Source organism: Mycena indigotica, assembly GCF_014461135.1.
Source record: "Mycena indigotica strain 171206Taipei chromosome Unknown Mind.scaff0003, whole genome shotgun sequence".
NCBI lineage: Eukaryota > Fungi > Basidiomycota > Agaricomycetes > Agaricales > Mycenaceae > Mycena > Mycena indigotica.
In genome coordinates, this window is record NW_023503002.1 from 3,129,488 (window position 1) to 3,151,686 (window position 22,199).

General features: G+C 50.4%; 8 protein-coding genes across 8 annotated transcripts; 5 read left to right on the forward strand and 3 right to left on the reverse strand.

Moving 5' to 3' along the window:
- Positions 1 to 2,413: 2,413 nt before the first annotated feature.
- On the forward strand, positions 2,414 to 4,021 carry MIND_00372300 (Cloroperoxidase; the record flags this gene model as incomplete). Its single annotated transcript, XM_037360560.1, has 11 exons — positions 2,414 to 2,597; positions 2,651 to 2,656; positions 2,703 to 2,745; positions 2,791 to 2,833; positions 2,884 to 2,934; positions 2,984 to 3,110; positions 3,161 to 3,234; positions 3,281 to 3,465; positions 3,512 to 3,525; positions 3,579 to 3,799; positions 3,851 to 4,021. The coding sequence occupies 11 exons, from the start codon at positions 2,414 to 2,416 to the stop codon at positions 4,019 to 4,021; spliced, it is 1,119 nt and encodes a 372-aa protein (XP_037223445.1).
- A 125-nt stretch (positions 4,022 to 4,146) lies between these two features.
- MIND_00372400 (Six-hairpin glycosidase) lies at positions 4,147 to 5,984 on the reverse strand (the record flags this gene model as incomplete). Its single annotated transcript, XM_037360561.1, has 15 exons — positions 4,147 to 4,169; positions 4,226 to 4,443; positions 4,488 to 4,501; positions 4,552 to 4,731; positions 4,782 to 4,879; positions 4,925 to 4,937; positions 4,986 to 5,053; positions 5,101 to 5,121; positions 5,167 to 5,199; positions 5,247 to 5,310; positions 5,357 to 5,563; positions 5,613 to 5,639; positions 5,691 to 5,707; positions 5,762 to 5,822; positions 5,874 to 5,984. 15 exons carry the CDS (start codon positions 5,982 to 5,984, stop codon positions 4,147 to 4,149), a joined length of 1,155 nt encoding a protein of 384 aa, XP_037223446.1.
- A 552-nt stretch (positions 5,985 to 6,536) lies between these two features.
- MIND_00372500 (Cytochrome c heme lyase) lies at positions 6,537 to 8,931 on the forward strand (the record flags this gene model as incomplete). Its single annotated transcript, XM_037360562.1, has 9 exons — positions 6,537 to 6,858; positions 6,907 to 7,028; positions 7,080 to 7,310; positions 7,359 to 7,602; positions 7,656 to 7,739; positions 7,789 to 7,961; positions 8,111 to 8,517; positions 8,562 to 8,666; positions 8,712 to 8,931. 9 exons carry the CDS (start codon positions 6,537 to 6,539, stop codon positions 8,929 to 8,931), a joined length of 1,908 nt encoding a protein of 635 aa, XP_037223447.1.
- Positions 8,932 to 8,996: 65 nt separating this feature from the next.
- MIND_00372600 (uncharacterized protein) lies at positions 8,997 to 12,977 on the forward strand (the record flags this gene model as incomplete). The annotated part of the gene is made up of 7 exons (XM_037360563.1): positions 8,997 to 9,535; positions 9,588 to 10,288; positions 10,339 to 10,757; positions 10,803 to 10,916; positions 10,963 to 11,046; positions 11,097 to 12,431; positions 12,486 to 12,977. The coding sequence occupies exons 1-7, from the start codon at positions 9,009 to 9,011 to the stop codon at positions 12,975 to 12,977; spliced, it is 3,672 nt and encodes a 1,223-aa protein (XP_037223448.1). The 5' UTR covers positions 8,997 to 9,008.
- A 111-nt stretch (positions 12,978 to 13,088) lies between these two features.
- Positions 13,089 to 15,164, forward strand: MIND_00372700 (uncharacterized protein; the record flags this gene model as incomplete). Its single annotated transcript, XM_037360564.1, has 7 exons — positions 13,089 to 13,288; positions 13,337 to 13,430; positions 13,487 to 13,654; positions 13,709 to 13,844; positions 13,892 to 14,580; positions 14,625 to 14,770; positions 14,822 to 15,164. 7 exons carry the CDS (start codon positions 13,089 to 13,091, stop codon positions 15,162 to 15,164), a joined length of 1,776 nt encoding a protein of 591 aa, XP_037223449.1.
- Positions 15,165 to 15,210: 46 nt separating this feature from the next.
- Positions 15,211 to 17,115, reverse strand: MIND_00372800 (uncharacterized protein; the record flags this gene model as incomplete). The annotated part of the gene is made up of 13 exons (XM_037360565.1): positions 15,211 to 15,233; positions 15,288 to 15,366; positions 15,414 to 15,488; positions 15,538 to 15,624; positions 15,677 to 15,798; positions 15,849 to 16,220; positions 16,271 to 16,423; positions 16,473 to 16,553; positions 16,607 to 16,660; positions 16,711 to 16,804; positions 16,851 to 16,890; positions 16,937 to 17,006; positions 17,043 to 17,115. 13 exons carry the CDS (start codon positions 17,113 to 17,115, stop codon positions 15,211 to 15,213), a joined length of 1,323 nt encoding a protein of 440 aa, XP_037223450.1.
- Positions 17,116 to 17,327: 212 nt separating this feature from the next.
- MIND_00372900 (uncharacterized protein) lies at positions 17,328 to 18,630 on the forward strand (the record flags this gene model as incomplete). Its single annotated transcript, XM_037360566.1, has 4 exons — positions 17,328 to 17,373; positions 17,425 to 17,872; positions 17,921 to 17,979; positions 18,026 to 18,630. The coding sequence occupies 4 exons, from the start codon at positions 17,328 to 17,330 to the stop codon at positions 18,628 to 18,630; spliced, it is 1,158 nt and encodes a 385-aa protein (XP_037223451.1).
- A 160-nt stretch (positions 18,631 to 18,790) lies between these two features.
- On the reverse strand, positions 18,791 to 21,638 carry MIND_00373000 (uncharacterized protein; the record flags this gene model as incomplete). Its single annotated transcript, XM_037360567.1, has 3 exons — positions 21,581 to 21,638; positions 20,831 to 21,531; positions 18,791 to 20,782 (listed from the first exon to the last, which is right to left on the reverse strand). The coding sequence occupies exons 1-3, from the start codon at positions 21,630 to 21,632 to the stop codon at positions 18,791 to 18,793; spliced, it is 2,745 nt and encodes a 914-aa protein (XP_037223452.1). The 5' UTR covers positions 21,633 to 21,638.
- Between the last annotated feature and the right edge of the window lie 561 nt (positions 21,639 to 22,199).

Sequence of the window (22,199 nt, forward strand, 5' to 3'; positions counted from 1 at the left end):
AAGGTAGCGTTGCCAAAGTTGGACCGCACACTGGCTTCCTGATGCCCATCCAGGGCTTGACTGACCAGCCAAGCTGGATTGCAGAAGCATCATCGACTCGGAGGTCGCTTGGTTGGACCAGACAATTGGAGAAGAGCGAAGTATATCTTTTCTCACGAGGAACACGCCCATGTGACTTGGACCTGTACGATTCTAGTTTCGTGAGTGTCATGCATGTTGCAAGAGCGACATGATCAGCTTGGCATATACTATGATATAGTACCTTGCAGGTAAGGTCATTCAAAGTAGCTACTTCCGTCATTTAGTTTCCCTCAGACTACTGACCCATTTCCTTCAATTAGGCCGGTCACGGTCACATGGGATTTTTTGGCCGAAATATTTCGGCGGGTCACGGGTCACAGCCAAATCTTTTGGTCCCAAAGTGTCCCAATTAGGATAATTTTCAAATTTTCCGCGCCTGCAGCGCGCCGAATTTCCTAATTAGGCAACAGGTCACGCGAAATTCGGCCTGCGGCCGAATTGAACATTTCGGCCAAACGGTCACGGGTCACAGGCCCGCTGAATTGATCGAAACAAGTGTAATAACCCGTGCCTATGGCATGGACAGAACTTTTGCAGCGCCCACACGGCCGCTCGCCTGCGGCTCGCAGCCGGCGGGCGGTATCTGAGGGGTGGCACGTGAAATCCACGTGTTTCACGTGCGTCCGCATGACTTTCTGTCAATGCCGGCACTGAGCTGTTTTCATATATAAGATAGGTCAGTATATGATGCGTTTTCTCTTAACTGGAAGACGGTTAATTATCAAGCACGCTAGGAGCAACCTTAGCTTACTAGGACAGTTTCAAGCCATTCTGGTAGCCCCAAATTTCTGCGCCAGTGCCGAGAAGCTCTCATCACGCATCGAAACCCAGATATCATAATCGAGCGCAGAGCGTAAATTGCCCCGTTCGTGGCAAGTATAAGCGATAACATCAATGTACGTGGCCTTGCCATCGCAGACACTGCGAAAACGTAAGGTCTCGGTGTATCCGCTGTATCGAATGGTAATGGGAGGAGGACCGGGTCGAGCAATGAAGGTGGCACCATTACTGTAGCAAGAGTACTCCTGGACCAACATGTCTGCGTAACTCTTGTCGGCCGTCAATGTCTCGTTGAAGACGCCCCCGCCTACAAAACCCGCACGGGTTGCGCCAGGCACATTATCTTCGCCAGTGGTTGAACTGACTTGGGTACCACCATACCACTCATCATCAAAGAATGATCTAACTGCGGTGGCGAATTTGTGGAATGGTGCGTTGTATGAATAGCTGTTTTGAATGAAGCCTGCTTGGTCGTTTGCTTCACATTTGATGTCACTAGGCCGATGAGCTATGGCTGGCGACAGCAGCAGAAGGGCAAGGGTGGTGCTGAAGGCGATGAAGGTATGATTCGATTGCTAGCGTCCGAAAACGCTTTATCAAGGTGGACCGAGCACACTCGAGGCTTCTGGCAGCTCCTGTTGAGAGCTGCGCAAAGTCTTACTATCTTCTCTCAGAGGAAGTTTCATGTAATGCTAAGAAAGTGGCGAACACAGTACTGACGAGTATAAGTAAACCAGTCAAATAAGGGCCAGAAGCAGCAGCTTACCAGATAATAATGGGATTAAATTGAATGAAAATGCACTAGATCCCCGCGCTATAGCACCCCTGGGCATGAGCTATCCCGGCTCAGTGTAATCAAAACTCAGTTTCCCGACTTCTCGCTGATTTCAGTATGCGAAACCACCGACTGGGTCCGCTTTAAGCTCCCCTTCGCACAGGAAGAGGACTCATACAGAGGCCGTCGGTGTCAGTTTAGTGGCAAACCGTGTGCGCAAGATTGAACATCGTAGTTGCAAGACCCAGAAACGCTTGCGTCGCTTGTTGCACGGCTATTCGTGTGGTCCCCACCGGAAGACTTTCTAAGCCCTTGCCCATTCATGAGATTTTCGAGCCTTGAGTGGGGGTTGCATAGACCTGCGACCGTAATTGTGTTCAAGTTGACGTGGAGGAGGAAGAAGTGTCACAAGACTGTCACATTGTTTTCAACATCCAAGTCGCACCCAAGGATGCTCGAGCTGCCCTTCCGATGTAGGCAATGATTACACCGACTCCTAGACTTCCAGTTCTCAATCATCTTCTAGCGGCAGTACCACCCCTTTCCTGCGCTGCTGAAAGTCTTTCCACGAAATTATAGCAACGGCGGAAACCGGCGCTCGAAAGACCTTCTTGCAAGCTTCGATAATTTTATCCCGTCGTGCCGGACCATCTGAACGCCTGAGCGAACAGCATCGCTTGACAACCAATGCATTCGCGGCGCCAAACCGTCAATCGTAATTCTGTTATTGGACTACAAAAGGCAAACTGAGAGTGCTCTCAGCCGCTGCCTGCCAAAATGACGCCCTTGCTCACATTTCTGTCCTTCTCGGCCTTAGTGTTTGCGTCAACGACAAATGTCCAGGATGGTCAAACGGGGACGTTAATCGTCCTGCCTCCACAAGCAACCGACACTGGGACGAAACAGATCCCTGATGCAGACCATCCCTTCATTGCCCCTGGTGCAGAGGACCAACGCGGACGTATGAGCTCACGATGCTTTGTTCCTTATATGTACACTAATGCTTGTTACTAGCTTGCCGTTGGTAACTTCCCCACAACAAGAACTCCTACTTATCAGTCCACAGCGGCAATGAATACTCTCGCCAATCATGGATACATTCCTCGGAAGTAGGGCTATCAAGGTTAAATCCAGCTTCTCATTGGTGCATCTAGCGGTATTGCGACGTTCGAAGAAATAACCCTTGGCATGATGGAGGTTGGACATGGTCATTCGAGACATGGATGACATTGACTTACCCAGCCCAGGCTTTCAATATTGAACTACTGTTAGGTGCATCAATGATTTCCAACAACATGGTATGCAGGCTTGCAAGACTGAGACAATTGAGGAGTTTACCTGTCTAAGCTTACTCGAGGCAACGCTTTTGTCAACAAAATCTCTATTGGCGGCGTTTCTCCAGATGTTCCGGCCCTGCCATACAACATCGACGGGCCAGTCACGGGTGGAATAGCGAAACATGGGCGGTTCGAAGGTAGGTTGTGCGTGAGATATGTTTCGAAATTCAACGCGGCTTCTTTCCAGGTGATGCTTCGATGACGAGAGCCGACGCATTCATTGGGGACAATCGCAACTTCCAAAACAGGCTGTATGATCTGGTTCATTATCAATTTCTTCTCGAGTCTATGTCTTACATCGCCACAGGACTTATTGGAACTAGGTAAATTTGGCAGTCCGGGCATCGAGGGCAACAATACGGTCTGGAACATCGATGCTCTCATCGCCATGAAGAAACAGAATATAGCGATGGATCAAGCAGAAAATCACGGCTTCGAATTCGCGGCCCATCGGATGAACGCGGCATACATGGAGAGTGCTTTCATTCTCACGTGGGTTATTGCTTCTGAGTGCCGTTCAAAACTGAACTGTTAGCAGCGTCTTTGCTAATGGTATATATTTCTGCTGCATACCAAGCACGAACTTCTCACGGTGAAATATTCAGGGACTACCAAAGAAGCCTCATTGAGCACCATTGGATCTTTCTTCAGAAACCAGACATTCCCGTCCAACTGGCACCGAGCAGCGTCACCAGTCAGCGGCTCCGTGGTCGCTCCAATCATAAAGGACATTTTCACTGGTGTTGGTCTTGCGCCAGGCCGTAACGATGCTAACGGAGTCTACGGCGCTGATCCGACACCGTCTTTCCCATTCAACACCAGTTTGGTGCGTACAATATTCTGCTCATGAAAGAGAGAGGCCAATTCCAGGAGACAGGCTTGCGAAGCCTACTTTGACCAGGCAGCAAATATACCTAGTGTGTTAGTCAATACGACTGGCATTCTGAAGAGCAATGTCGACTTGATGACGGACATATTGTTTCAGGTGGCAGCAGCGAATCCTGAATGCACCCAAAAGGTGTTGCCTTTTGGTCCTGCAGATGTGTAAGAGTGCCTCTCTCAGGACTGGGTAAGTATTCGAGGTTGGGTTCATGCACGATGGTATTTGTGTAAAGAGCGACAATTAATCCGATGTTGCCATTCAAGTTGATTACTAAGTAGATATGTATGCATTTATAGAGGAGCGTCGCAAGGGCCTATCAGAAACGCCTGATTCAACACGAACGTTGAACAAGATATCCAATACACGCACCATATTTTGCGTTGACGACGTGGGCTGCAAGACCGCTTCCGGAGGAAGTAGAGCTGAAGATGGACCCGCCTGCACTGGGTGCATACCAAACGCTACCAATGTCGTTCTCGCCGTTGGTGCCGTAGTGATAGACGCCGGATGCCTGCGCGTGAATGAAACCGCTGTACTTGGCTGTCCGGGCCGGGTCGTTGACTCGATCGAGGTAATATTGGAGCATTCTAAGCAAGGTTAACAGGCGAAACACTACCAGAGTCGGACACACCTCATGAAAATTCCCTACAGAGAAAGAATCAGAGGCAGCAACTATGAGAATTGGAATCGCTCACCTTGAATGCATGCTGATCGTCGTTGCAACGGGAGGACGCAGCATCATCACAGATTTCCTTGAGGATACCACCGCTGGTCAAGGTAGCGATAGCCGCATCGAGGGTGATTTCGGCGTCAACAATGAGGGATTCGTCTCTGGTAGTGGCATAGAGAGCTCCAAGACCTGCTGCGATAACGCCCTGAGTATCTGAGTGAGCCGACTGGTGCATACTATTCTAATAATAAGGACCTGATTGTAGATCCAAACGGTTCCTCCATTGTTTCCGCATTCGGAGTTGAGACCGTCGTTGAATAAGCCTTGAGCATTGCGAAGCCCACTGTTTTTGACTTGGGAGGATTATAGTCTTGTACTATATGAAGCCAAATACTTACTCCAATTCCTAGCCTAAATGATGCACAATCAGGCAAGGCAAGGGAGAAAGACGATGCGTACGTTTAGTGCGTTGGTGAGGAATGCGGAGTTACCGGGGAAGTTGATAGCCCCAACAGCAGAGACAAGCACTACACCCTTGTTAACTTGAGGCCAATACCGATGAACGCGAACGCACAGAATAGCTCGTTGGTGATAGCTGATGGAGATTAGCTCTCGTTCTACAGTCCTGCAGCATGCTTACAGTTCTTGTAGCCATTGGCGCTTGACCACCAAACTGAACATAGTTTAGTATAGCGACATACCATACTAATGGAAGCATACCGCCGCCACCACAAGTGTTGTCCCAGCTTGCTTGTACCATGTTATATAGAGTCATACCGCTTTCCTGCGAAGATCCGATAAGCAGGACAAAGCTAAGTTGAATTACTGACAATAAATGCTGCATTGTCACGCCCTCGAGCCGCCTTGTAGTCGGCAATTTTCCACAGGGCTAAGACAATCCACAGAGAGTCGTCCCAACTGCCATCGACATAGCTTGCCCACTGGTTTATACCGGCGTTGTGCTGGAGCAGGGCAAGTCTGCCAATGTAAGAGTCATCACCCAGAGTAGACCATTGATCGGAGCCAGTCGCGAGCATCTAATGGCCTCAGTGCATTTCTTCTACCTTGTCGAGAAATCAAACTGACCAGATTGTGGACGTTTTCAATGTTGTTCTGCCACATATAAGTCAGCTTGAAGGTATTGTAGATTGTATTAAGTCATACAGCATCGGTCCAGCGCACTAGTCGTAATGGTTAGCGTGTCTTTTGAGTACGAAACATAAAAAACCACACACCTCCACTGTAGTCTCCGTTGGGAGGGTTGTAATAGCGAGACTGAAGGCGCGCAGCCACAGCCTAGAAACACGGCGGTCAGAGGCATCAAACTATATGGACCTGAGAATATACAGTCGCGACATCCAAACTGGCTTGACATTGAGCTCGTTTCTCGAATGCGGGGGTAGCGCTGGTCGAAACAGCGAGTAGGAAAAGAGTGGCGAGGGATGAAGTGGGCTTCATCGTGGTAGAAGAAAGAGCAACAGAATGGTGTCAGCAATTGGGGCGTCGCCAGCACATGGTCATTGGATGGTCCAGTATGGATGGTCGTCTGTGGTTGCATTCTTGGTTGCGTGATGAGATCTGCACCGGATCAAAAAAACGCAAATGTTCAACCCGTCTTGAAGAGCACTCCTTTGATATCTAACTACTTACTAGTAGATCCCAATGTTCTCTTCGTAAACTCAGATCAAGCTCAGGTCTCTCAGAACTTGAGACGCTGGAACCTATGTGCAAGAATGCGGATTGGTTTAGTGCACAAAGTCGAAGGAAAGGGGCGGCATGAACCATAACCCCGCCGACGGAAAGCACTGGAAAGTAGTACAAATTCAACGGATATTTGACCTCACCACTTTCTGGAGGTTGAATACCAAGAGCCAGTCTAACGGCGCTTAGGTTGTAAGTCGTAACCACTGTTGCGACACTGCCTTGGGCCGCGGGCACGGGTTGGGCACGGGTGACACGTCCGAGACACGTCCAACCCTCTTTGCTTTCTTCCTTAACTGCCCACTCCCAATGCCACTGTCTAAATGGAGGATCGCCCTTAATGGGCTCAAAACAACGACCAATGCTGATCATCGACCACGAACGGCTCCCGATATCGCTCTACCACCTGACATAACGGCGCAAATAGCGACTGAAGTTTATGAACTCATAATGAACTATTTAGTCGACGTGCAATCTCTTCTCGCTTGTATGCTCGTCTGTCGCGCGTGGTATCCCCGAAGTCACCATCTACTTCTGCGCCTAATGGCCTGCCGCCCTCGCGCCATGAGCGGGATGTTCCATGGCGGGGCTGGGACGATCAACTGTGCTGTTCCGTACTTGGATTCCGAAGGTAAGAAAAGCATTGAGGTCAGCGATTGCTGTTAAAGTCGTTCTCTAGGGGCCGTTATATATGGTGCCTCCGACGGTATTTACCTAGGCACAAAAGACGCTTCCAGAGACCGCTTGATATCTCTCCGGAACGTCACACACATTGAGATATTCTACGATGTCAACCTTTTGGTTTGCTTAGCAGGTATTTTCCTTCCAAATAAGTAGCTTTACTTCTCATAGACTGCAGACTCGGAACTAGTCAGCTTCCCGCTGCAGAGTCTAGTGACAAGGACCATCAAGTCTCTGGAAGCCCCAAGAGCGAAAAATTTGATCTTCCTTACTGTTCATCGAAGCGTTGCGCCTGGCCAACGCCATCGTGTCTGTGTCTTGAAAAGCTCGACGCTTTCTGGTGTCATCAAAGTCTTCGATATAGTGAGAGATCAACGTGGTACTCGCCTCACGAGCGCTGTTGTACGCCTCTGTAGCATGTCCATTTACTATAATCTCATCGAAAACTAGGAACTCTACATCCCAATGGAAACATCATCCGTGCACTTTTTAACCCACACGCGAGTTGCTGCGGTCTTGAAAAAGACTGTGGCTAGACAGAGCGCATTCGAAATGATAAATATTGTGTCCGCGGAGACTCAGTCCCTTCTCGATCCCAGCGATACCAGGTTAGCATTTGCATCCAAGAAAGATGAGGTTGGTCGTGCAATCGGCGTCTTTGGAGTTTCAGGAAACTTTTTGGTTTGCACTGAGAGTATGTTTCAATGCTAAAACCGGATTTTAATGATTTTATTGTGCTCATTATAGAGATGGCCTTCTTCATCGACCGCCACGGTCGTTTAGCCGAGGATTCAACCAAGCTGAAATGGAAGGACAAAGTAGCCTCTGTTGGTGCGAACGTTCAACCCAATACTTGATGGCGCAGCTGAGCCTTCACCAGTAATAAACGGTAAATATCTCTTCGCTTTCGCCACTGAATGCCTCGAGGTATGGAATCTTGAGGACTCGCAGCTTGTTCAGAGGATTAAAGGCCAATATCGTCCATTGAACGACATGCCCACGGCGAAGGAGCAACTTCTTATGTTAGACCTCAATACTCATCATATAACTAAGGTCGAATTTTTGAATGAAAGCTGATGTCTGCACATACCTGAGATACTTTTTTTTATCCTTCGGAAGATTGCGGGGCTCAATCTCATGTGATCCGGCCATCTTCCGTCCAAAACTTCCACACAACTTTCATGGGTCAAACAGCTTCCCAGTCTGTAGCTGCGGCTCCGCCCCAAGCATGTCCAGTAGACCACAAATCACTCGGGTCTACCTCTTCGCAAGCGTCTTGTCCCGTGGCTCATGATACGCCAAAACCTGCTCAATGTCCAGTCGACCATGACGCTATCGACATCCGCAACCAAATGCCGCACCTTTCTCAGGATGTAGCTCCCTCTCAAAGCACCTCCCTTCCCACATCACGCACCATTTCTTCTATACCCCGGGATCCGTCAAGTAAATGGGAGTACCCGTCACCACAACAATTCTATAACGCACTCGTACGAAAAGGCAATGAAACACCAGAGGAGCTAGCCCATGTAGAGACAATGGTCGAGATACACAACTTTTTGAATGAAGAGGCGTGGCAGGAAGTGTTGAAATGGGAAAAACGGGTCCACAAGTGCGTCCTAGAATGGGCTTGTTTTTCTCCATTTAACATTGTAGTTCGGACGACATCCAATTAACCCGATTCAAAGGAAGACCTGGTGAAATCTCCCCCAAAGCCCGAATGTGGTTGTTTGCGGGTTGGCTTTTGCCCTCCCGATTCAAGTATGTCACTCCCTAAGTTCTGTTGAAAGCTCAAATTCCATCCAGCACCGAACCTCCATTTGACCGCCATGACTGGATCGTTCGACGGCCAAAAACAGGCGAGGAAGTAAGATATGTGATCGACTACTATTCTGCTCCTCCAGAGCCAGATGGTTCGCCTGTGTTTTCGCTCGACGTGCGACCCGCATTGGACAGTGTTGGAAGCATCAAAGAACGGATAGCGGTGGCTACGGAGGAGGTTTGGGCGGCATTGCGCAAAGACTGAGCGTTTGTTCTTTAGAGTACTTTTCTGTGACATAATGTGATGTGACGTCCCTAATACGCGTTTGCTTTTGCCTTTTCATGAACTCTACTCCCTCAACCCCGCCCTCCCCCAGCTCTTCGCAACCTAGTAGAAAGCGTCAACGAAGCAGCTCCATGGTTTCCGATACATCTTCATCATCCATCAAGCGCTCGCTTTCATCACAGGACACCGACCCCATTGCCGCTCTCTCCCTCTCCGATCCTTCCACCGACGCTGATGCTTACATGGCCGACCTCGACAAGGATACCCTCCAGTTTACGCCAGCCTCAACTGTTGCTTTTCTTTCGGTGCCACCGGCTGAAAAAATGACGCGCGTCGATGCTGCAAGGGCCCAGCCGCTCCAGCTTGGTTCTTCGTGGTATCTCGTCGATAGGACCTGGTGGAAGCGATGGAGAAAGGCTTGTGGTGGGGTTGTGGACAAGGAGGGTCCACTTACAGAAAGCGAGCTTGGGCCAGTCGACAATGCACCGCTCATCAACCCACAAGGTCACCTCCGGATCCCGCTTTCGGATGGTATAGATTTCGAGTTAGTTCCAGAAAGTGTCTGGCTGGACTTCGTCTCTTGGTATGTCATGATCTATCTTTGTGTAGTTTTGTTGACAACTGGCTTCAATTAGGTATGGCGCGCCTACATACACCTTACCACGTCAAGTCGTCCAGCGGGGCGTTATGAACGAGCTCTCAGTCGAACTATACCCTCTTCGACTTTCTGTCTTGAGAATGGTTTCCGTTCGCTCACTCGATGATCAAGAGACTGAACCTGCTACCGTTGTCGTAAGCGCGACTTCATCCATCGAGGAGGCCAGCAAGCTACTTGTCGCTTCTGTTCGTCCTTCTGATGTGCCAGAGAAAGGACCCCGTCGCATCTGGCGCGCAAACAAGCCTCCGGTCCTGGGTTTCGAAACAATCGAGTTTTTGGTGGATGACTATGCGAGGTATGAGTGCGAAGTCTTCGATATGGGCCCACGCACCCTCGATGAAATGGGTATCCAACAAGATGATCATTTTGTTGTCGAGTTCAAAGGGGATCAGTGGTTGGCACCAACTCCTCCTGAGAAAAGTGTGACCATAGTTGGACCCGTGGCCCCTCCGATGTTTCCATCCAATGAGGGATTCTTCAACAAGATGGGAAACTCGCGAGCTGTTGGCCCTAAATCCAGCCCTACCTTTACGCCTCGCTTCACTCCCATTGCAGGCCCACCTCTCAAGCCTATCGAGCCTGGCACACTGGGCCTTGGAAATATGGGCAATACGTGTTTCATGAACTCGGCGCTTCAATGTCTGGCTCACCAACCGGAACTCGCAGATTATTTCCTGAGTGAGTTTTTTTCTTCTTTCAATTATCATCTTCCGTTAACACGTCGACAGCTGGTGTCTATCAGGAAGAACTTAACCCAGATAATCCTCTCGGCATGCAGGGCGCGATCGCAGAGGCTTTCGGGGACCTTCTTAAACGTATTTGGGCGTCAACGAGCACTTCGACATCTTACTCGCCTCGTGAATTCAAGAGTCAGCTCCAGCGCTTCGCTCCTCAATTTAGCGGATACCAACAGCACGATTCACAAGAACTTGTTGCATTCCTTCTTGATGGTTTGCACGAGGATCTCAATCGGGTTATCAAGAAGCCCTACGTTGAAAAACCTGATTGGGAGGGTGGAGGCGATGTTGAGCTCGTCCAACTCGCACAGAAGTCTTGGGAGGGTTATATGTTGCGAAACGACAGCGTCATCGTCGATCTGTTCCAAGGTCAATACCAAAGCACACTGGTGTGCCCCGAGTGCAATAAGGTAAACTTGTGTTTGGGTAAAAGATTTGTGATTGATTTTCCATAGATTTCGATCACGTTCGACCCATTTATGTACCTCACCCTACCACTTCCAGTAAACAAAAAGTGGCACCACAAGATTTACTATGTGCCATGGGATTCCGAGAAGCCCCATCTTGAGGTACGCCTGGGAGATGTACTCAGAACCTTACAATGACATCGACTAGATCCCTGTGCAAGTCGGGGTAGACGCGTCTTTCAGGGAACTGCGACAACTTCTCGGTCGATGGATGGGCGTTCCACCAGAAAACGTAGGCAAATGTCTGGTCAATACAGCGGATTCTTTTGACAACCCCAACAGCTACTCACGTTAGAAGTATTCTCCAATAAATTCTACAAGAGCTGGGATGACACCCACCTGTGCGGCGAGGTCGGCTCGACCGACCAGATCGTCTGTTTTGAGCTTCCTTGTAATTCTCAGCAAAGCAGAACCTACAAGAAACAGGAGGGAGACCCATTGATTCTACCTGTCTACCTCGCCGACCTCAAAACGCCGACCTCGGCTCGCGTAGGAGGTGGAACTTTTTATGGCACCTCCTCGTACTTCGGTTTCCCCTCCATTGCTGTCTTAAGCTCAGAACAAGCCTCGGATCCAGCCGCTATCTATGAAGCCCTCGTTCATCGCCTTGTTCGCTGGTCGAAGAACACACAGGACTTGTTTACCTGGGAGCATGGCAGCAGCAAAATCACGACAATTCCCATACCGAATGGCGTCCCCGAAGATAGCCTAGTTGAAATCAAGGCCAATGGCGATGTCATTGAGCATCCACCTGAAGCACCCGAAGGGGACATCACTGACGAGAAATCGGTTATTGTTGCGGATGATGACGACGTGGCAATGGAGGAAATGGAACCCGAGCTCGTACGCATGGGGCCGAAAGCCGAACTTTTTGCGATCAGGATACAAGCAGACTCCAAGGAATATGGGACCGGCGCATACTCATATAACACCCGAACCTTGTCGCTTTCAACTCGAGCAGAAGAGGTCAAACCAGGAGAATCGCTCTTAAAGCAAGGCGATCTGATTGTTTGCGAGTTCGATGAAAACCTAAAACCGTTCTACTTTGGAGAGTTGCGCGAGAAGGCGCAATGGGATGAATGGGAACTGTTTGAGCATGACGAAGTCAAGGCTGCTCGTGAAGAAAATCACCAAAAACAGAAACAAGGAATCTCGCTACAGGACTGTTTAGACGAGTTCACGAAGAAAGAGCAGCTGGGCGAGGACGATTTGTGGTATTGCCCCAAGTGCAAGAAGCATCAACAGGCCACGAAGAAGTTTGACCTCTGGAAAGTGCCGGATATTCTTGTTGTCCATCTGAAGCGGTTCAGCAACAGTCGAACGCTGAGGGACAAGATTGACGCACCCATTGATTTTCCAATTGAGGGTCTCGACTTGAGCAGTATGGTCGGCGAGCGTGCGGCAGCGAAGCGATTGATGGAAGCAGGAGTTGGCTTGGAAGGTCTGGAGCTGGGCAATCCGGATGAGCCATTGATTTATGACTTGTTTGGAGTGGACGAGCATATTGGTGGTCTTGGAGGTGGACATTATCGCGCGTATGCTCTCAACCACAGCAACGAAAAGTGGTATCACTTCGATGATTCCTATGTTACCCCGTCTTCTGCTGACAAGTCCGTGGTATGTTTCATCATATTCTAAGTTGTTTGTGAGGCTCACGCGAATACTTTATAGAACCCCAACGCTTACCTGTTGTTTTATCGACGTCGGACAAACAAGCCTTTGGGTGGAAAGACGACTGAGAAGATTGCAGTTGCCCGACAACAGCGTGTTGTGGAGCCAACGACGATTGCGGAGCCGGATGCTGCTGCTATTGAGCCTCATGATGACCGTGACGATCTTGGGATGCCAGAGTTGAACTCTTCTTTTCTCTCTCGGATACGGTCAACCGCAACATCATCGCCCTCATCTCTCCATGACGAACCACCTGATCTTGAAGACCCGATTGAAATTATGGACCCTCTTGAGCGGGCCAACGCAAATTACGACTTCCCAGACCCTTCATCGAGCAAGGCGTCACCAACATCGTCGACAGAGGCGGACGGTGGTGACGCGGAAGATTCATGGCATTCCTTCCATAGCCCTGCTTGGCCATCACCGCTGAACATGAGCTCACCTGCAGAGGACGCTAGTGAGAATCCCTTTATCAGCCCCAGATCGTATTAGTTGCTAGAAATATTACCTGTATCTCGCATTGCTTTCCTTATTACACTGTACACTACTACAGCAGACCAAATAATCAAATGATAACCATCATTCCGCTGGGTCTTAGCCACCATGACCCGCATTCCAGCGAATCTTCAGTACCTCACTATCTACAACCCCACTCTACGACCAACTAGGCCTGTCGCGCCCGACGACGAAGATGCAGAGGAGCAGGCCCATATCTTGTTCTATACGTCAAAGGAGCGGGCTGTCTCGCGAGACCGAATGCTTCGCCAAGTGGGTCTCGCCAAAGCACTTATTAGTTTCTCTGAGTTAGCTCGTTCTCCTCCTGCGAATCCTTGAATAACCGCCACCCCTAGTATGTTCAACCCCGATGAGCCATGCAACAATATCCACTCCCAGACGAAACGCCTGATCATGGTCTCCCCCGAGCCCGATTTCTGGATACACGCAGTCCGTTTGGTCTCTCCATAAATTCGACCTCGCACGTTGATTCAGTAGTCTCCAAGGGCATCGAAACCGCCAGGACGCCCAAGCCGAGTGTCGATAAAGGGAAGAGCAAGGTGAAGGACAAGAACGGCGCGGCGGAGCCTCCAGTGGTGTATGACTACGAGGACTACTCGGTGCATGATATCGCGCTCCAGGTCGATATTATGCGGGGGTACGAGAAGTTCAAGGTGTGTGGCTTTCGGCTGCGTTCGTTGAGTTGATTTTATTTGGTCATCGTATAGCTACGACATGGATCGTTCACTTCAATCTTGTCGACGCTGGGCCAGGAGGCATTAGAGGTGCAGCTCGAACGGTTTTTCACGGTGTGGGCGTGGTCGTGGAATCTCGAAGACGGGGCTGAATTCGGAGAGCATCTTGGTGGGTGATGTTTACTGCCTTAGCTTCTCTCGTTTGACTAGACCAAGGACCACCATTACACGCGAAGCATTCTATCCTTTCCCAATCCATCGACGACTTCGCCTCAAAATTACCTGAAGAGGTCGTCGCCATCGCTGTTTCACCACCATACACCATCCCTTCGTCAAAATATACCTCGCTAGGCTTTTCTTCTGCGCTACCCAACTTCTTGCAGTTTCTCGTCCCCCCGCCTGAAGTCCTCCCAAGTCCACAGCCGCTGATTCCATTGGACGATGGCACTGTCAAGGGAACGAAACCGCTCCCGCCCACCCCCGACGACGACGGGAAGTCTTTCCTTGGAATGAACATGGATATGCCCAAATGGGGGTGGCCGGGATACCTCACATTCGGCAAAGCAGGGGCAAGCAAGAAACCCCCCGATTCGATTCTTGCTGTGACGCCTATGAACGAAGACAAAGGGCGGCCCCAGCTTGTGCTCGATACTCCCGGCCTGGAACGGACCGTGTCCGATTTCGAGGTGGACCGGAGTGCGTTGGAAGATGCGATGGCGGAGGAGCGATTACCGCTACCGGCGGAGAAGCCTGAAGAGGACGAAGAGACCAGCAGTGTGTCAACAGAACTTGTGCCTGAGCAGACACCCACGCCAGCCCCCGTTGAATTCCTGGCGACGACGGCACATTTGTCAACTATAGACGACCCCCACAATACTAAACGCCGGAAACTCTTCTATATGATTGTACGTTTTTCGTGTGTCTGCATCCCGATCTCAACGGTTCCCAGAGAGATCAGGTCCTCGTGGCGTTATTATGGCTCGATGACTCCGTGGACGCGCAAGAACTCACCCCAGCGACGGCGCATTCATTTGCGGAAGACACACTATCGTTGGCGTTGGAAATAGGGACGACTTTGACACAGGATTCACGGAGGTATAATAGTCGTGTTGCCATTTTTTCCTTCCTTTTTCTGATCGTGTACAGCACTGAAACCCTTCCGTCGGCGACCAACACCCTCCAACAGAAAGATCGCTACGCGCTCTCCTCTTCAAATCTTACGCTTCGCAGTCCCGAGTTCCAGTCTCGGTCAGGGCATCTCTACAACGCTCGAGAGCTTCTCCAGCAGAACGACCCGCCGATATCAGAAGTTTACTCCCGTGGCCAGAGCCCTCAGCACTGGCATGTCGCGCGGCGCGAGGAACTACAGCGCGGATTGTCGGTGGCGAGTGAAGAAGTTTACATGGAGGTGTTCAGGAAGGAGACCAGTCTGACGGACGTGGATAATGCGTTGGCGAGCGTGATACGAAAGAGTGGACTGTTCCCATAACTTTAAATTAGCCGTTAATTAGTTGGTGTACAACAGATATTCTATTCTAAACATCGGTTGAGGGTGGGGCTACGAATGGTGATTTGAGTATGAAGCGGGAGGAAAGCGCAGGGTAGCACGTACGACAACATGAATTGTCTTGGGGATTGCATTCATGTTGATTGGGCGGACATAGCACCAGACATGACGTTTCGGCGGAGCTCTAGATGTCGTTATCAGATATCAGATCTTGGAAAAGCAACAACGAACTGTCAAGCGACCCTCGAGGGATTGGTAATACTCTGGCTGAATAGTGCACGAGTGGATACCATGGTCATGCAGTGCCTAAGTATCGAGTCAATTGGGCAACTGGGCACAAGGTTAAGGATCAGACCTTGCGGATGCTGGCGGCGATGGGCATGAAGTCGATGTCGTGTAGCATTAAAACATGGACTGAGGCAATGTTCTTTGACTCGGAGAGCTAGGTGGAAGCGGTCAGTCTTACATCTAAATCAGGAGAATGGTAGACAAACCTGCCAAATATGTAGTTCGTGGAGACTGAGGACACCATCAACCTCCAGGATTGCAGCTCGAACCTCATCAAATGAGATGCTGGAGGGAACACCCTGGAGAAGGACAAAAGATGCACTGCGGACTATACAGACAATTCAGGTCAAGATTAAACTAAAGCAGCGAAAGACATACCGAGTGGTAGGGAAGAAGAGAATATGATGACGGTGATAACAAGACTAATTATGGGGTCAAAGTAGTATTTGAAGCTCCATGAAGTCTGCCAGATGATAAGGCCAGTGGCAATAACACCAACATTGCCAAGTGCATCTCCGAGAACGTGAAGCACCAAGGCTCGCATGTTCATGGAGCCGCTATGCGAATGGGAATGGACAGGCGGGTCATGGGCATGGGTATGGTTGGTTGAGGATTCCGATAATAGGAGAGGCGTTTCTTCCGTTGGAGGAGTAAGGATGCTGGGTCGGTATTGCTCTCCATCGTGTGAGAGATGACGCGTGTGAGAATGAGATCGGGACCGAGAACGCGTGCGGGCCATGTCGTTTGCGACTGCGCAGGTTGCTTAGAATGTAATATGGGACAAGGTGAAAACCAGTTACCCTTGACAATCTGTGCACGAGTCATAACGGGATGACCCGCTAGTCCATAGTCCGACACATCCGAAGGAGTCCTTACAAGGGCGGGTTTCGTCGGAGGTGATGCTTTTGGAGCATCGGAGTGGGAGTGGGAGTGGGAATGTGAATGGGAGTGCTCTAGATGTTGATGATGAACAAGAATGACACTGAAGCGGGAGATGCTAACCATGGAACAAGAAGAGGCCCACGATGTTGGAAGCGAGTCCCAAAGCTCCGACAATAACGACGAGACGAGGATTGGAAACATCTATGAGTGGGTCAAGCGAACAGTCTGTTGAAGTCAAGGACATTATTGCGCACCAGGAGTATTTATGAATCTCTCTAACGCCTCGAGGAATATCGAGAAGCACAAGGCTATGAGACTTTCAAGTTAGCGTGATCAGGACAAAAATAATGGAACTGACCGAGAAGAAAGACGCCGTTGATCAACGCAGCAAGGATTTCCGCCCGATGCCACCCGTAAGAGTAGCGGGAGTCACTTTCGCCTTGTTCAGTCAACTAAAAACGGTTCAAATATGGCAGAAGGGTCGATATATAGACGGACTTTGATAGCATAGAGTGCCACAATTAAGCTCATGACATCGCTGCACAGAGTAGGTTAGAAGCGAGAGACTGGAGGCATAAAATTACATGCTTAAGCATATGGAAACTGTCGGCGACAAGAGCAAGCGATCCGACAGCATAACCTGATTCAGTTGAGCTTCAAGCAAGTGGCTTAAGGTTCATGAGCGCGAACCTGAGATGATTTCGACGAAGAAGAACAAGACGTCGATGGCAAGGAGGACCTTGATCTTGGATGACCGCGACATGGTCGACGGAAAGAGAGAAAGCCCAGGCCCTGAATCGCGGAAAAGTTATAAGCAGATGGAGGTGTGACAGGCGTCTGGGTACACATCCCTTTAGAAAGACTTTTCGCCAGATTTGATTGACTTTCGGATAAAAAATGACGTGATTATCCAGCTGTGACATGCGTGATGAGTGACTCAACACTTTGGCGGAAACCACCACAACAACAACAACAATGGCGACCGACGCTCAAATGAAGAGTGAAATCGCAAGGCTTACAGGTGCGTTAATAATTCGGCGAGTCGCCCACCCCCATCTCATTAAGATACTAGCTTCTATCAACCAGCACAAGTCCTCAATATCGAAACCACCATACCGAGCCAACTCCTACGTCAACCCCAATTATCGCCCGGCTCCCAACAAATACATCCGACCTCCAACTTTCCCGCCAGTCGTGCCAGCACCGATCCGGTTTCAACCTGGAACTCAAGTCAAGAAAGAGGTTGTCCTCAATGGGGTCGCTTTTGAATCATCCAAAAGATCCCTTGTTCGGAAAGATTGCAAGTTCTCTTTTGCTGTGCACCCAAACTTTGACCTCGCCATAGTGCCAATGCCGCCATCGACGTCAATAAAACCGCCATCCTCAGCTCCACCGCCAACTCGACGACCGAACTTTCTGACAAAGCCCGGCGCTCGCGTGTACAAGCCCAAATCCTCTCGTGGTCGCCCTCGAGGAGGACCTGTGAATATGACCCTTAACAATTCCCGTCGACCATACCAGTCCGTCGGATCCTCAACCGCAGCTCTTGGGTTAATTCACCGCAACAGATCTGGACGGCGGACGAACAAACGACTCAACAAGCCATGCCCCCAATTCACAACGACAGGTGCTTGATTGTTTTTTTTCCGTAGTTGAAATGATTTACCCTTCAGGCTCCTGTTCTCGTGGTCTCACATGCCCATATTTGCACGACCCTGCCAAGATCGCCATCTGCTGGAAGTTCCTGCAAGGCAACTGTGCGAATACGGCTGAGACATGCAATCTTTCTCACGACCCAACACCACAACGGACGCCTCTCTGTCTACATTTCCTCAACAACGGCCGGTGCACCCGCGAAGCCTGTCTCTTCCCTCACGTCAACGTCGGCGCCCGACAAGGAGTCTGTCGCGATTTTGCGGTCTTGGGTTACTGTGAACGTGGTCTTGACTGTGACAAACAACACGTGCGCGAATGCCCCGACTTTGCAGAACGGGGAGAATGTGCAACCCCGCGATGCAAGCTTCCTCACGTTATCCGGGCCAACCGCAATCGACAAGCAACAACATCCGTTGCTAAGGTAGCGACAACAACACCGGCTCCTCTCTCTCTTCCTGCTGCTACTGACTCTGCTGTGTCGGCCAAAGACGCCCAACTTGGTGATGAGTATATTTCTCTTACTTTTCATGAAAGTGAGAGCGATGAGGAGAGCGACGAGGAAGAGAGCGAAAGCGAGGGGAGTGAAGAGCAGGATGATGGCTCTAATGGAGACTCCCCGTGATTTTGGACGTGCTTATCTTTTCTTTCTTTCCGTATCTCTTTGTTTATGACGTCAATAAATGCCACCTTGTGATGATTATTCAGAGTCGTATTCTAAGGCTACAGTAGTTACAACAGGGAAACGAGATGGGAAAAATATGTACAATGCGCGACTGGCAAATTCATCTTCCATCGACGAAGTCCAGCGCCGAATCCAAACTCCTGACGAGCTTTTCCGCCCTCATTGAAACCCCTTTCGCAAGCCCTCTTCGTTTTTTCTTTTCCTTGGGTGTTGGTTCCGGATGGGCTTGATTTTGGGGAGTGCCCGGCGGACTCGTAGCTCCAGTATTATTAACGATGGTAGTAGTATTATTAGCATTCTTGGATTCGGTGGAGAGCGATAGTTTGGGACGACGCTCCTTGTCGTTGTTGGTACTATTGCTGTCTTTCTTGCGTAAAAGGTTCTTGCTCCCGCTTGTGCTGGCCGCGCGAAGTAACGGCGGTCTCGGAACCTCGATTATCCCAGTGCCCGTGTCGATGATGACTGTCGCTGAGCTCCCCGAGGCAGAGACGGTGTTAGCGCGGGTTGACGAGCCTGTCGCCGACCCGTTTTCTCCACGTTCAAGGCTGGAAGGACGACTGCCGCCAGAACCCCACTGGGCTACGTTGCCTGAGCTGCCAATTATAGGCATACTCGGCCGACGCAAGAAAGTCGAGAAGGGTTCGGGACCAACAGAATTGTTGGTGTCGTGTAAGGCAGCATCGTGCAGAGAAACTGAATGGAGCAATGTATGAGAGTGAGTGCGATTGTGGCGGAGGGTGTTGGGTGGAGAAGGGTGAGCACCATCCTCCGTCTCCACTTCCGCCGCAGCGAGTGGGGAGAACGCAAACACGCCAAACGATTCGTTTGAAGACGGCGATGAAAGGACAGGCGTCATCCGTGAGCCCGGCGCAGTGTTGCCGTTGGCGTTGGGCGTATAACCCTGGGAGAGATGCGCATTGGGGTTATGCATCGGTGGGTTTACCCCACTCAAACTTGTCACAACTGCGCTTGGCTCCATGGCAGCTCGCCTTGTCCTATCATCAACACCAGTTCCGACTCTGGCAATCGTGATTTCCGCCCCGGAGGGTCCTTGAGGTATACCCAACTCAGCTTCATGTGCCTCCTCCTGGGCCCGTCTTGCCTCTTCCTGTTGCCTGGTCCTCTCCTCTTGCTGCTTAGCGACACGTCTCTGTCGGCGCAAATCACCCATCCAGCCAACCCACTCCATCTCGCTTTTATGCCCCGAGTTGGAGCTGTTATCATCCGAACTGTCTGAGAATGAATACGACGCGTCTGCATCGCCAGAGACATCTGAATCATAACCGTCCTGGCTGGTTGGTTGACGACGGATCTGAACTATCTCCTCGCGAGCCTTGCCCTTGTCTTTAGCTGTACTTTTGCCTTTACCCTTGCGTTTACGAGTTCGGACTGGGCTGTCATGGTGGTACCAAAAGCTCGCACTGTCGCCGTCGTTGAGCAATATGTCCTCGTTGGCTATTAACCACTCGATTGCACTGCCGATCCGACCGAGTCCTGCTCGTTGGGCTTTGCGAAGTAGGGCATTCCGCCACTCAGGGAAGGGCAAAGCGCCGAGCGATGAGGTGAAACTGCGAGAAACATGCAAAATCGCAAGTGACGGTGGATGTCGTAATATCGGGGCATCGTCACCTGAACGGTCTTCCGAGGAGAGATTTTGGGAAGACGGTGAATCAGGTTGTTCGTTGGTCCCAACGGGCAAAGACTGCACAAAAGTCGAAGCAGGCATTGACTGTCGATGTAGAACACGTAAAAGTGAGACGTAATTCATGTCATCTTTCAGGTCGAAGGCGAGGAACTCGGGGTCCCTTTTCCGTCGCTTGCGAGGTTGAGGTGGGCGTTGACGGCGAGGACGGGTAGAATCGTCACTATCATGGGCGAAAACGGGAGAAGACAGTGGAGAAGAGGAGTCTGAGGGAATTGGGGAAAGCGGAGATGATGCACGAGTTGTTATGTTGGAGGTAGGTTGGGTTGAGAAGCGGGCAAGTAGAACTCGGTCATTGTTGGATGATTTCGGGGCTGAAGGTGGTAGATGACGCGAGTTGTATAGGGCGTGAAGATCGTTTAGAGCAAGTTTGTGGATAGAATGGTGGTTCTAACAGAATGTTGAGAGAGAGACCGGAAAGAAGGCAAAATGACAAACTTGATCCCTGTAAATATGAAGATGACCCTCCCGTACAACCACCCACCGATCTTTCCACTCAAGTGGACGCGACTCTAGGTACCGGACACGATAGAGGTTATAGTGTTCTTCGTCTTCCTCTACAGGCCTTACACGAAGGAGACGAACCCATCCCTCCCAATAAGCGTCGAGATAACGTTTCAGGTCGCTTCTCGGAAGGGGAATGACAACGCCTAGTCGATGAAGCTCCAACAGTTCGTCCGGTTGCAAGTCGTAAAAACTGAGAGGAAGATCATCCTCGAGAATTTGGCCTGTTGAGAACCGGATTAGGGTGTATTGGGCATAGAGATCGCCTTTGCTCGACGTGGACGCGTTAGGCATGATAGCGCGCTTTTTGGGCTGCACTGGCGGGAGAATTAAATCTTCCTCTTCTTTCTCTGACACCGGTGACTCGGCTGGTGGTGGTTCCTCGAACTCGCTAACATCGTCTTCGGTTAACTGTTGCTTGGGTTGGGCGAAAGTGATGGGAGATATAGGTCGGTGTCGAGGATCTGGCGCAAACGTAATGGGAGAGGGTGGACGTTGGGGCTTTCTATTCGTTTGGCGAAGAGGCGGGGATGGTGGTGCTGCGTACGGGAGGCACTTAGCGAGCATCCATGATTTAGCTTGTCGAACTTTCCACTCTGGGTCGACATGAGTGGTAAACCATTGGTCGTGGGGAACTGAGAATGAGGTCAGGGAGGTAAGTAAGCACGTCGTTTAGCGTCGTACGGAAGCGACAGGCGATGTTCAGTAGCGGAGCGACTGAGGCATCGCTGTCCATCTCAAGGAAGAGAGGACTCTTGACGCGTGACCTGTTTTCTTCACTTGCATCATGATCAACTTCCTCCCTCAATGCCCTTAGATGTTGACAGCGGCATTTTTTAACTTATCGTGAACTACTCACAGACGCTTGCCTCCTTGGGTTCTCTCAATCTCCCACCACGAAACTCATCTCCGAAAGCTAGAGTCCACACCATGTACTTCCTGATTGGATCCATCGCCCGCCAACAATCTCGTTGCCCATGAAACATTCGAAACATGTGTGTTGAACAGTCAGAAAAGCGTAACCCATCGCCCTACTCTGTCTAATACACTGCTCTGGCGGAGTCTGGTGTCTAGGACAGCCATCTATTTGGTCGAAATATGCCATCTTCCCGCGGCGTTCGGGATGAAAAGCAGAAACCATGTCTCAAAACTGTCCTTTGGGCCCCGTGCTCGATGCTTCGCGCTTCGGGATCTTCAAACCCAATGCCGTTTTGGGCTTCCTGGGCGGTTTCTGTTTTCAACCGATGTAATCATTCACCGCATTACGGCCACTCAAGTAAACGCAACTCCCACACCTACCTTC